This window comes from Diadema setosum, chromosome 5 (genome assembly GCF_964275005.1).
Source record: "Diadema setosum chromosome 5, eeDiaSeto1, whole genome shotgun sequence".
Classification (NCBI taxonomy): Eukaryota; Metazoa; Echinodermata; class Echinoidea; order Diadematoida; family Diadematidae; genus Diadema; species Diadema setosum.
The window spans coordinates 34,635,479-34,649,229 of NC_092689.1; the positions used below are offsets into that span (position 1 = coordinate 34,635,479).

The 13,751-nt window shown below is 41.6% G+C and overlaps 1 protein-coding gene across 1 annotated transcript in view; it reads left to right on the forward strand.

Moving 5' to 3' along the window:
• The first annotated feature begins 2,109 nt into the window (after positions 1 to 2,109).
• The window catches only part of LOC140228690 (piwi-like protein 1), a 39,964-nt gene continuing 28,322 nt past the window's right edge, over positions 2,110 to 13,751 (forward strand). The window contains exons 1-7 of the mRNA XM_072308957.1: positions 2,110 to 2,240; positions 4,149 to 4,301; positions 6,246 to 6,384; positions 7,889 to 8,207; positions 10,290 to 10,485; positions 11,169 to 11,287; positions 12,382 to 12,462. Of these exons, the coding sequence (XP_072165058.1) occupies positions 4,209 to 4,301; positions 6,246 to 6,384; positions 7,889 to 8,207; positions 10,290 to 10,485; positions 11,169 to 11,287; positions 12,382 to 12,462 (947 nt within the window). The 5' untranslated portion in view covers positions 2,110 to 2,240; positions 4,149 to 4,208. The remainder of the gene's footprint in view (positions 2,241 to 4,148; positions 4,302 to 6,245; positions 6,385 to 7,888; positions 8,208 to 10,289; positions 10,486 to 11,168; positions 11,288 to 12,381; positions 12,463 to 13,751) is intronic.

Genomic DNA, 13,751 nt, shown 5'->3' on the forward strand with positions numbered 1-13,751 from the left:
AACAATGTTTCGCGCGGCGCCAGAATATTCAAGTGGCGGGAGAAAATTTGATTGGACGAATTCTTTTGACCGGATGTTCAAAACGACCCATGACCCTTTCAATTTATTCATATTGTTCGCTGCAACCCAAGAGATGTGGTGATATTCCGAGTTACCGTATGAAACTCAACGCAGGCGTTGAATAGTAGAGGCAGCGAATTATGACGTTATGTAGTTGTCGAAAGGGCCATTCGTACAGGCTCGGACGTGTTCGGTGATTGTGTTATCGATATCAACTACCACGATGTACCGGTATCTCGCTAATTTACAATAGAACAGTAACAGTTGCATGGGACGCGCGGGGTGTACGCATAGGATCCAGGACAAGTCGCCCTCGAGACAGGTCGCCCCGAAGACAGCTCGCCCTCGTTTTTCGAGGGCGAGTTGTCTTGGGTCCGAGGGTGAGTTGTCTCAAGTGGCGAGGGAATATTGACCGATTCTGTGACGCGCTATGTGTATTTTTGGCATGGGCGCAGCCATAGTGGGTGTATCAGCCGACCCCCCCTCCGCACTCCCCCACCCCTCTCCCTACATTAGCACGCGCGCAGAATGAAAAACTGCTTTAGCCAATAGGCGTCTCGTACTGACTGCGCGAATGCTTGCTTAGTGCGCGAACCTTTGTTACAAGTGCGTGTAAACATGTTGCCCCGGGGTGGGGGAGAGCAGGGGGGGTCGGCTGATACACCCACTATGGCTGCGCCCTGTGCCGTAAAATGTCTGCTGCCCTCAACGAACCCGAATCGGTCAATACCCCGAATGTTTGATTTAATTTCAGACAAAATAAAAGCTGTTTAAAATGATTTTGCATTTATCTGCCTAAATTAAATTTAAGAATGCATACAGTTTCTATCTTCTCTGATTAAAATCATTCTTAAAATGAAAATGATGGCATTTTGTTATCCCATTTTCCCAGCCCTGAGATCGCTAGAATTGCCGAATCGTCCATGCCCAATTTGAGCTCGCCCCCTGATTCTTCTCGGCAAACTGCAGTAAATTTTCTGACTTTGAATGCACCTCTTAGACTTCATTTATGATTCAGGTTTGTATCATTGATTAATGATGCTAGATAGTAGGTTAAATTTGATCAATATTTCACTGTCTTCGTTTATTCAGCAAAAGAAGAAGAAGATACGATCTCGCCCTTGCCTCTTTTTCTCCCGCTGGCGCGGCATGCATTGTAGGCTGCATGCTGCATTGCGTTCCTGATTAACTGGAGCACAGTAGCCCACAATGCACGCCGGGCTAGCCGAAGAAAAAGAGGCGAGGGCGAGATCGACTCTACTTCTTCTTCTGCTGAATAAACGATGACAGTGAAATATAAACCGAATTTATTATACAATCTAGCATCATTAGTCAATAAAACAAACCTGAATCATAAATGAAGTCTAGGAGGTGCATTCAAAATCGAAAAATTTACTGCAGTTTGCCGATGAGAATCAGGGGGCGAGCTCAGATCGGGCATGGACGATTCGGCAATTCTTGCGATCTCAGGGCTGGGAAAATGCGATAACAAAATGCCATAATTTTCATTTTAAAAATGATTTTAATCGGAGAAAATAGAAACTGTGTGCATTCTTACATTTAATTTAGGCAGATAAATGCAAAATCATTTTAAGCAGCTTTTATTTTGTCTGAAATTAAATCAAACATTCGGGGTATATTCCTTCTCCACTTGAGACAACTCACCCTCGGACCCAAGACAACTCGCCCTCGAAAAACGAGGGCGAGCTGTCTTCGGGGCGACTTGTCTCAAGGGCGAGTTGTCTGGCGCCCGTACGCATACTAGTACGTTACTAGTGTAGATACGCGTGTGTGGGCGTACGTTTCAAGGCGTCGTAGATCGCATTATATGCGGCGGCGGCGGACGACACTAACGACAGCGCGCGCGGTGTGTATTATGGTGGTGGCCACCGATTCCACCACATCAAACCATAATACTGGTAAGTCGCCATTCACTACTACTTCACAAAAGGAGCACACCGTACTGTACGGTTACTGCATGCTACTGACATCGCAGCCAGCCATCCAGCTGAGCTGTAAACACATGCGGACTCGACTGTTCTAAGTAACATGGTTCGGAGAGCTGTGTTTAAATGTTAATTACCGTATAAGCATTCCTGGAATTCCTGCGTTTTGATGTTTCCAAAAAGCGGGAGAGTCGAACGTTTCTAGTTCTGTGGCCGTCAGCGTCAAAGTGCATGGTATGAATTACTGATATGAATTATGATCGTTGTTTATTTTCATTCTTAATCTAGTAGTCTAACGTAACGTCAACGAGGGTCTAAAAGTGCCAGTGCCGTGGTATGGTACCAAGGCAAGGCCAAGGGTACGTTACGTGAATGTTGTAGGCTCCTAACAGTTAGGATCTAGATTCTATTTATAATTTATAAAATTATGCATCATTGATAATAAATTGGACATTGACATTTTACTTTTTTTTTTTTTTTACTAAACTTGAATTTAAAAACTAAATGTGAACTTTAGTGACAGTGTCGATGTCTATCACAGTATCTGGTATCACTCAGTGACAGTCAGTCATGGTCAGTCATGCCCTGCCGTAAAATTGGACTTCTAATGTTAGAATCTAACATTAGATCTATTAGTCTAGAAGTTCTAACGTTAAGTAACATTAGACATGTTAGAAGTCTAATAAAAGTATTAACGTCGTTAATAGACTCTTCTTTTCACTGAGATGATGATTGCATGGATCACATCATGCATCAGGCAGTTTGTCAGGGGGACCCCTAGCCCCGGAGACCCGCCGCCTGCGGCGGGGTCCTGGCGGCTACCCCGCAGTTTCGTTCAAGTGAGAATCACGAACAACTCCCTATTGCCACATATATGGCAACTTCACAAATAAACCATGCCTAAATGTCCATCATAAACACAGTGACAATATAAAATGAAATATACACTACCCCATTGCCTTGGTCCTTCTCACCAATTTATCTGGAAACTGCATAATTTTCCACATTTTTTAGGAGTAGGCGGTCTGCCCTAGTGGAGAGCTTTGCTGCTATTTTGAACGTGTATATCCATCAGTACGCATCTACGCATGCGTAAATAATGACGTCAACGTTACGGACGCAAAAGGATATGAATAATGCATCATCGCACGGTGAATATGCATCATGTAGCGAGTACTACAGCTGTCAATGCACTGCACTGAATGCATTGTGTGCGCATGTGCAAGTGATTGTGAGTTTTAGTGAGCATCGGTGAGCTGAAGATATTTGCCTTATAAGACAGCATTTTCTGCATCATAAGCAATGAAATGCATCAAACAGTCGCCGATGTGAATCATTTAGGTTTAGTCCACCCATGTAAGTATTCCCAGTAGTTTTTGTTGAAAAATTAAGGAAATACAGCGCTGGAACGGCACCCGTTTGGTACAACATTAAGATATCGAGGCCAAAACGGCGCAGCCCCAACACTGTACGTTGTACAAGGTACGTTGGGGCTGCTGGTCGCAGTTAGGGGACCCCTAACTGCGACCAGCCCCAACGTAACGGCAATGCACGCGTTGGTCAGTACTGTGTAACTGGTTACAAGGAGCGCCACGGCCCTGCGCCCGGGGTTAAGGGACCCCGCATCAGCACACAGATGAAATTCAGAGGTCGCGTCCATTTGAATTATTTTGTAACGCAGGACTTAATTTTAACACGCTTTTATTAGAAAGATCAGTCTCTCCGGAGGAGTCTTTTATTTATTTATTTTTTGTTATCGCTCTCCGGAGGAGGGGATCCATGAAGCCAGACGCAGTTTCCGCGGAATCCCCCACAACCAGATACAGACCAATCTTTCAGTCAACGCAGTCGGAGGACTTGACATATTATAGCCTTGTAGGACTCTTGTGAATGGAGAGGCGAGAGCTGCAGAAAAAAAAAAAAAACCCAAAAAACCCCAGAAAATGTCCAGTCAGATCAGGCTGGTACAGGCACTGGTGGTAGTGGTAGTGCAGTGGTAGATGTGGCAATGCAAAATTTTGATCCAAGTTGTGTACTAACAACGTTAGGCCCTAGATCTAATCACTGCAGTGCTATAAATACTATTTACTAACGTTAATCGTACTATTATTTACAGATCCCAGTATGCTTGATTGTTTGCAGGTAAGGGTATGCACAAATGCCAGCTAGACTCCTCTACGTGAGATTCTGTGAAGACCACACATGTCGGGCTTTGGACGCGGTGGTAGAGGAGCTGCCCTCCTCAAGCTCCTAGAGGACCCTCCGAGAAGACCGGGAGAACAGATTGGAAAGCAGGTGAGCTGAGCCATCTCTTTTATGAGTCCTGCTGTCAGAGTAACCAACATAATTAGGCATTCTGTCTGTGAGAAAATCAATAAGAAAATATGCTGTAAAGTATATGCATTGTGAATATGCTCATTTTAAGGCATTATGGCTATTTTTAGAATAATGTCAAGGTCAAATGATATGGATATGACTTATGATACTATGTGGAGTTTAAAATAGAACAAAACTTAAGATAGAACAAAAATGGAAGGTGATTTGCAATTATCGTCTATAAGTCATTATTAATATCAAAATGACACACAATTCAAAGTCGGTGTGAACACCCTATAATTATTGGAAATTTGACTGATTATTGATTTTATATTTTCAGCTGTATTTTCAAGGTCATTGTCATGTTCCACAAATCAATTCATACCAGATCCTCTAGATACCGGTACTTGTTACAGACTACCAATACTGCAAATATAACCATGATCAGGCATTCTGTCTGAGAGAAAATTGATTTTGAAATATGGTATAACTCTTATGTGTTGGGAATATGCTAAATTTATAGAATTTACAGCTATTTGCAGAACAAAGTCAAGGTCAAAAGATCTGGAGATCACTTGAAATATTATTTGTAGAATAAGAATGGAACATAATTTGCAGTTTTCAGCTTAAAGTCACCATTAATAAAGAAAAGACACACAACTAAAAATCAATGTAAACACACACTTAAACACCATTATGGTTACAGAAAATTGACTGATTTATTGTTTTTTTGTGCTTTTCAGCTGCATTTTCAAGGTCATTGCCAATAAGATAAAACGAATTGTGATGTATACCCTTTTGGTACTAATTACAGACTACTAGTATCATCCCAGAAGATACCATGGTGTTTTGGCACTATATCTGATTTATCACAATTTGAAATGTGCTTAAAATCTCACATGTCACTTTACATGAATTTTTGGATGTTTATGACCATTTTGAATGCATAAACCAGCTATTAAACATTTCGGTAACAAAAATCTTTTCATAACCCATGAAAATGTAGGTAAATGTCTATCAGTACACAAAAATTGGTGTCGCTCCTTGATGGGATGAGTAGTGATTTGTGACCTTGAACTTGGCAACTTTTTGAAAAAAAATCCAACTGTGAGGGTGCCCTATGAGAAAACAAGGCATACTTTTTGGCCGATTTTTGGTAGGTCTGTAGAGCAAGTGAGAGTCTTTAGATATGTGTAATATTGGGTTCTAAGCTACTGTAAAAGTGGAAATTTTTGTGGTGTTGAAATTTTCGCGCATTTCGCGCAACCAGAAACTAGCGCAAAAATAAAAGCACGCGAATATTTTTGCTGGCCATATGTTCCTGTGCGTGATGTCTTGATTCCGCGGAATTTAAAACATGCGAAACTCTTCTTTCCTGGCCAAGTGCGAAAAATTAGTCGCGCGAAAATATCTACTTTTACAGTAATTGAATTTTGAAGTTATCAGCTTCCAAACATGCACCCAAAAACATTAGCTTTGCCACTCAACACCATTTTCGGTGACCTCGCAATAACGGACCTAGTCATATCTGCGCCTTAATATATCGTGCATGTTAGGATCATAAAGTTCTTCCCGTTTACAGAAGATGAGAAATGTAACTCATCTAACTTGGTTGCAGCAGTCAATCAAAAATAGCAAATTTTATTTAAACTTGATTGTTCGACCACGCATTGGTTGCTAAGGGAGGCCATATCTTAGCAACTGTTTGACCTTGGGGCAAAATATTTCAGAATCTTCCGTCATTTGGTGTGAGTTTAAAGAAAATCGAAGGGGGTCGGGTAACAAATTGTCTGAAAATTGGTTGATTTGACGTGGATTGACCCGATTGCAAATAAAACAATGAAATGACATTTTTTTAGAGTTATCTTTGCAGTGTCTCTTTTCCTCACTCCTTGCATTCATTTTTGATCCAATTTGCGGCAGAATGATGGCAAAACAGCGCAACGGCCCACGGCTTCAGGTTCAGAGCCAGCTGCCATGCCCAAGCCAGCCTTTGGCAGGGGTCTCCAGTTTACCTCCCAACAGGAGAAAATGAAGCAAGAAGGGGCACAGCCAGTGCCAGGTAAGGGCAAGAAAGCTCTACGTTCATTTAAATCTTATCCAAAATTATATCACATACTGGATATACACATCTAGCCTCTTGTACAAGTAATTCCCCTTACATCTCTCTTCTGGTTTTTGTAGAGGAAAAGCAATGTAGAATGCAACCTAAGCATTAGATCTGCAGGCCACTCAGCTGCATGACTTTTGCATGAAAGTGTATTATTCATTTATTGGTGATGAAAACTGTTGTAGGTTCATGTAATATAGTAGGTTTAGAATCAATCTGTCTATGTCCCATTGGTATTGGCAACAGATTGAATTGCTTTCTGAGTCTTTGGCTGTAAGGCAAAAAAGAAAAAAAAAATCAATTGATCAGTCAATCAGTCAATCAATTAATCAGTCAATTGTGGGATCGTAACAGGTTAAAGAATCTTTGATTTATCACTCAAACAATCCAGGCAACTACATTTGTTTCCTTTCCACGCCTGCCTTGTGTAAGCCTAGTAGGAATGCAAGTTAGATAGTGGGTTAATGTCCACATCAAGCCGAACATGCGTTGGTGTACCTTCCTGCCCCCATCTTTGCTCATTTCCAGCTAGAATGTCATGAGTCAATTTGACATTGCGCAATGCCATGTGCCCCTGTGTGTGGCATTGCCAAATTTCCTTTTCCTGCAGGGAATTCGTAGCTGTGTGCGTGTGAATAGTTTTTAACCTACTGAAAAAGGACTGGATATGTAAAAATATTTCTTCTGTCTGTATGCCTCAACTACTCTGGCTTGGCAGAGGCTTGTTTAAAGCATTTTGGTGTCTATGTGCATGTCTGTCCATGCTTGTTTTATTTTGTTTTGTTTTGTTTTGTTTTTGTCTTCAATCAGGCATTATTACATTGTACTTTCCTTCTTTTTTTTTTATGTTTCTACTACCAGTTACAATCATTACTGAGAAGAGCTTAGTTGTTAAGAATTGCAATTGGTTACGCTGTATGATTATGCAAAAAAAAAAAAAGAGAACTGAATACAAAGTTAGATCAACTGGAGTGATAAGCATCTGGGCACTACATGAATCTACATAGAATCTGAATTGTAAATTGCCAAAATTGGAGATGTTTGATAGGATGTGATCATATTTGGCTAAATCATGAAGTGAACAGTATGCAAATGTATGTCTAGCATTATGCATGGGGGGGTTAAAAAAAACTTGTGAAATTTCAAGGTTACACTGTAATGACACTGCATGTTTAAATATGTGATGAAAAGAGTGCAATCAAACAAATAGAAATACCAGGTAGGAATTCCTTTCGGTTCAGAAGTAAGATGAGACCATGGAATACTCAAGTTTTACATGTTTTCACAAAATAGGGACATAAGTCATGTATGCAGGTATGTTGAAGCGATTGTGTCATTGTCTCAAGGCCATTGATATTCACTTACAAGTAATGACATTATTCATATGAAGTGGGTGTTAGCTACTGATGAGTGTATTCCATTTTAAAATGTAGTCTCACCTTCATCTTTTCCCAAGGTGCCAAGCCGGTGGCCCAACCCCAGCCAATGTCCGCTGCTATGCCCTTCGGCCGGGGCATGGCAATGGGAAGGGGTTTTGCCGCCCCACAGCCGGCGAAGGACAGCAGGCAGCCGTCGCCCCCTCAGAAGTCCCCCTCCCCTCCCCACCGGGCATCTCCTTCTCCCACTGAGCTGTCATCGATGGCCTCATCAGCACGCCAGTCGCCCATGCCCCAGATGGGACCGGGCGGTGATCAGAGGCATTCGCCGCCGGTAGAGGAGCGGATGGGCCAGCTCTCTCTTGAGAAGAAGCAGATACATGGCAGTGCTGGGCAGGAGTAAGTGTTTTATTAAAGGGGTTGATGCTGGATTGGGTTATGAAAGAAGTGTATTTACAAGCGGTTTCCCACAGGGGAAGCACAGCCCTAGGTTAGGATAGCATTCGTAATGCTCATGTTTTGTCCATCAGTGCCAGTCCAGTTTTCTATAGGTATTCCATCCACATCAACAGATTACCGGTAGACAACATTGCATACTGGCACTGGTCCGGTGCTCCATACAAGTAAAAATCACTGTCAGACCAGTAACTTTTCAGGGTGACAGAATTGTATGTACAGGCGGCTTCCCACAGGGGAAGCACAGCCCCAGATTATGATAACATTTGTAATGCTCATGTTTTATCCATCAGTGCTAGCCCAGCTTTCTCATAGTCTATCCACAGCAACAGAGTGCCATTTGACAACGCTGCACACTGGCACTGGTTCGATGATACATACCAGTAAAAATCACTGTGAGACCAGTTACTTTTCAGGATGAAAGATTGTATCTACAGCAGCTTCTCATTGGTGAAGCACAGTCCTGGGTTAGGATAACATTTGTAGCAAGTTTTGTCTGTCGGTGCTAGCCCAGTCTTCTGTAAATAATCTATTCACAGCAACAGAATGCCAACAGGCAACGCTGTACACTGGCACTGGTCCGTTGGTCCATACCAGTAAAGATCACTGTCGGACCAGTAACTATTTAAGGTGACAGAATTGTACTTACTGGCGGCTTCCCACAGGGGAAGCACAGCCCCAGATATTGATAACATTTGTAATGCTCATGTTTTATCCATCAGTGCTAGCCCAGCTTTCTGTAGATGGTCTATTCACAGCAACAGAATGCCAGTAGGCAATGCTGCACACTGACGCTGGTCTGATGGTCCATACCAGTAAAAATCATTGTTGGAACAGTAAAAATCATTGTTGGACCAGTAACTATTCAGGAATGGAAAATTGGATACCTACTGGTCCAACAAGGACAGGTTGGACCATTTGGGGGGGGGGGGGGGGGGTTAGTGAGCAGCCCTGCATTAGGTATCTGTGTAAGAAACCTGTTGTGGATATTTCTTTCACTCTATGAACTCTAGCTGTATCAGCTGTTCATCTCTGGTGTGTTCCTGTCGTGTGCTCGAGCAACATAGGGTGCCCAGTTGAAATGCTATAGATATGTATTTGTTGACATAGAAATAGAAGAAGAGAGAGTGGGGACAAGGAAGACAGACAGTATGTCAGACAGACAAATAGATAAGACAGACAAAATGAAAAAGTGCAAGCCAGCATGAAATATTTCATCAACATGCATGCAAAGTGGCTTTGTCATTGAGGAATGTAGATGCATTGTGTAACGGGGATACAATACATTCTCAACTCAACTTACAGCAGTATCACCACATTGCAATTTTCAAATCCTATCTTCATAACTTCCTACCTTCTGATTAATGTGTTAGAAAAAAAAAATGAGTGAATTCAGTTGCGGATACTGTCAATAGGCAAAGCACCATGGAAGATGCCTATCACAGATACACTGTGGGATAGCTCGGGAACATTTTTGCCTCCAGTTGTCTAACTTGCGTCTTGTCCACATGCGATGCAATGCAATTAATGTGTGCATTTTGTTCATTTGTACTCTTTTCCTTGCTTTAAATTCAGCATAAAACAAATTTCATAAAGTCATGGGCCTTCACCGCAATACTGCAATGCGCTGATCGCAAATGACAAGCCAAGAAATCTTCGAAAATAACCCCTGGATGAAAGACGTGACTTGAGCTGGTTGGCAAGCTACTACTGTGCGCAGTGCCCTTTCCCTGACTCATCCTGATCACATATACCAATATCGCTCAGACTGGTCTTGAAAGTGAAATGCAGCCCAGACCGAATCTAATTTTGCTGCAGAGCAGTCCCACAATGCATCTGAAATTGAGCTGCCCAGGAGACCGCTGTGCATGAGCGTTACACAGATTCATCCTAATTACCTAATTCAATCAAGAACACAATTATGTCCCATCACCTTCCTCTGTGAATTGTTACCAAAAAGCAACCATTTCCCCCTCCCTACCTCACACAAAAGTCGAAGGAGTTTTTGTCTTTCCGACTCCATAGGGTCCCAGCAGCAAGCAACTACATCCGCATCAAGTGCAAAAACCAGGCAGTCTGGCAGTACGCCGTGTCCTACGACCCAGATATGGAGAGCAAAAAGATGCGGTTACGAATGCTGTACGAGCATTCTGATATAATCGGGAGAGTACGAGCTTTTGATGGTGCTGTCTTGTTCTTGCCAAAGAAATTACCTCAAAAAGTAAGTGTTTGGATACTATTTCCATTTTCCATGCTAACTGGCTACAAATACAAGTGTATCTGTGTTGTACATATGTATTTCTTGACCTTTTTTTTAAATTTGTCTCTTCATTTCTTTGTTTCTTTTCTTCTTTCCTTTATTCTAATCCTTCTGTCTAGTCAATAATGATATTGAGCAGGTGTTAGCATTAAAGGAGAACTCCACTTCATTTTCAATTTTTTTCTTCAGTCAAGTGAATGAGGTCAAATTTCAATTGAAATTGCACAGAAGTAAAATTGCACATGTTTGTCTGGAGCAGTGATATAACTCTCAATATCATATGTAAATTAGATGGATGCTGATGTCATTCATCTTGCACTCCTTTATGATGCATGAAAACCTAAAATCCTTCTTGTTAATGACTTACTCAATTTCTGAAATCTCTTATAAAGCAATGTCATCATTGCTAAATTATATCAATTGCTGATGCAAAGGATACAATTTCTTTTTCTTAAAATTCACCTTGAGAAAAAAATGTGGGAAGATTTGGATACGAGGAAATAAGAGAGCAGTCATATCACAATATCATGTTTGTATAGTTCATTATGACCAATGTCACTTTTGTGAAAGCATGAGAGACTTAAAAATTTCATTTCTTTGTGTCCGTCTATTGCTGTAATCTCTTTGCTGACTCTCCCCTGCAGGTAACCCTTCTTCAGACAGTCCGTCAGACTGACAATACTCCAGTCACTGTAAAAGTGGACCTGGTCAAAGAAGTCAACCCTGAAGACTGCCACCAGCTGTACAACATCGTATTCAGAAAGTGAGTCATCCTTTTGCACACATGCTGTAAGATGGAATGGGGGCATAGGAGGATGGAGGAATAGTCAGGTGTGCAAGAAGAAGCAGCATAGTTGACCGTTTCTGTTTTGTCCTTCAAGCCAAACACAGCAGTGATGGAGGCCACTTCTGATGAAATGAGTCCATTTGCTAAAAATGTCATGCATGCTTTAGAACCCCGTTTACAGTGCGGGGCCGGGCTCGGCCGAGCCGCGGCCGAGTCCGGCCTCAATTGCGCGGCCGAGCCTCGCAATTTTGTCCGTTTACACTGCTGGGCTCGGCCGCGCTTTTGATTCAAACCTTTCAATATTTTGTCGTAGTGGTGCTCTGCTTGTAAACAAACGCAATTTGGTATTGTCTGGTTTTCAGACCCTTTGCCAAATGAATTCCGTGGCGACGAAGTCGCCGTTCGGGCAAAGGCCTGTGCCGAAGTAAAAAATCCTTTGCAGGACAAAACCACCTTAAACTATACTAGTTTTTGATGTTGAGGGGGTTAATATCCTGAATAGCGAAAGATACAGGCAGAGGGTTTGGAAGCCAGACTAAAATTGGCCGCGCAATTGGCCGCGCATTTGGCCCAGTTTGCGTTTACACCAAGAAGAGGTAGGGCTCGGCCGCGGCTCGGCCGCGGCCGAGACCACCTCCAGAGCGAGGCCAAATGCGAGGCCAATTTTGGTCTCGCATTTGGCCTTTTGCGCGTTTACACTGAAGCGGGGCTGGGCTCGGCTGCGGCTTGGCCGCGGCCGAGCCTCGCACTGTAAACGGGGTCTATGTTTACACCTGTACAAAATATTCTTCTGGATTATTTGATGTACTGTATTTCTCTACATGCTGTTAAATGTCAGGATGGCACGAAGCTGCAAAACACGAATAAACAGATACGTGTGCACATGGCCAATGACAGCACAAGGTAAATGAGCAGAACAGCAGCTCAGTAGTTTCATCTCTCATGACAGCCGGTAGTGAGCTCATTCTCTGCTCATATTGCTCCAGGAGTTTATTTTGTGAAACAAGTTCGTCTGTATCTATATGCCTTGATTCTCACTTTATATTACAAAATGTGCACGGATATTTCAGAGTGATGAAGATACTGGAGATGAAGCAAGTGGGAAGGCACTACTACGATCCCACCAACCCATCCGTTGTGCCCCAACACAAGTGAGTCATCAAGAAATTGATCCATACACTAAGGAGTGATTAATATGAACAGTCAAAGGAATGAATTGATATTCATCTTTATCGTTGATATTATTTCCGTTAATTGCAGCATAAATCTTAACTTTGTGTCATTTTGTGGCTCAGGATGAAAAAAAGAAGAAGATGTGAATAGAATAAAACAAGCAAACTCATATTTCTTTTTTTTTTTTGGGGGGGGTGTGGTTGAAATCTTCTGTCATGCAGCTAAATGGTAATACCAGCTAGACAGGAAACAAAAACAAAAACAAAACAGTGTGAAACGTGTGCTTCATGTAGATCATACTAGTAATTTGCTGGAAACCTAGCATTGATTTCTGTGCTTGTTGATACATATATTTCTTGTGTTCTTGATGTATGAAGCTATTATTATGGTTGTGTTAACTTAAATTAGTGTGCTACATAAGCACTTACCCAGTTGCCTGGGACAAATGTTTTTGAACGGTGAAAGCAAATGCTCGCCTCGATTGGTCAAACAAAAGAGTTTTGAAACCACCTTTTTTCACTTGTTCCCAACAAACACCAAAAATCAACCACACAGAAGCCCAAAGATAATGGCTGTTTAGTGATGGAATGCACTTTATATCTCGTTTTAGCAACTTTCCAACACTTACGTGAAGAAGCCCCAATGCAATGGCAACACTTGATCGGACCAAGCTTGTTACTCCATTATGCTTAAAGGTCTTGTTTAACTTTGGGAACAGTGATTTTAAAAATGTTTAAGAACAGTGATTTTAAAAATGTTTAAGATATTACTTTTGATGCATATGTGTAGGTCAGTTGCATCACAAAACATCCTACCATATAAAACTTTTGCAATAAGGCCTAAAATATAAGGAGATATCACTATTTTTCTCATTAAACCATAACTTTAGATGGTTTAGTCTGGAAACATTTTTATTATAACTTTTGTTCACATTTTGTATATTTAACAATACCTGGCATCGATTATACTGGTTCTAATTTTTACATCGATTGTTTCTATCTCTAACTCACATTTTAGAACTATTTTGCAGCACTAATGCTCAGTTTTTGTTTCATCTGCAAATGGTAAATTATGCCTTTAAGCATACAAATCAATGTGTGCTGTTTATTCAGTTGATTGTGTTTAATTAAGCCCTTGACTTACGCATGATTTTCTATATTATTTCCTTATATTTTTGACTTTCTTTTCGGGCAAGTAAAATTGATGTTCAGTCAAGTCAATTGCAGCAAATTTGAAAATCTGCTTGTCAGACCGGGCAAGTGGTAAA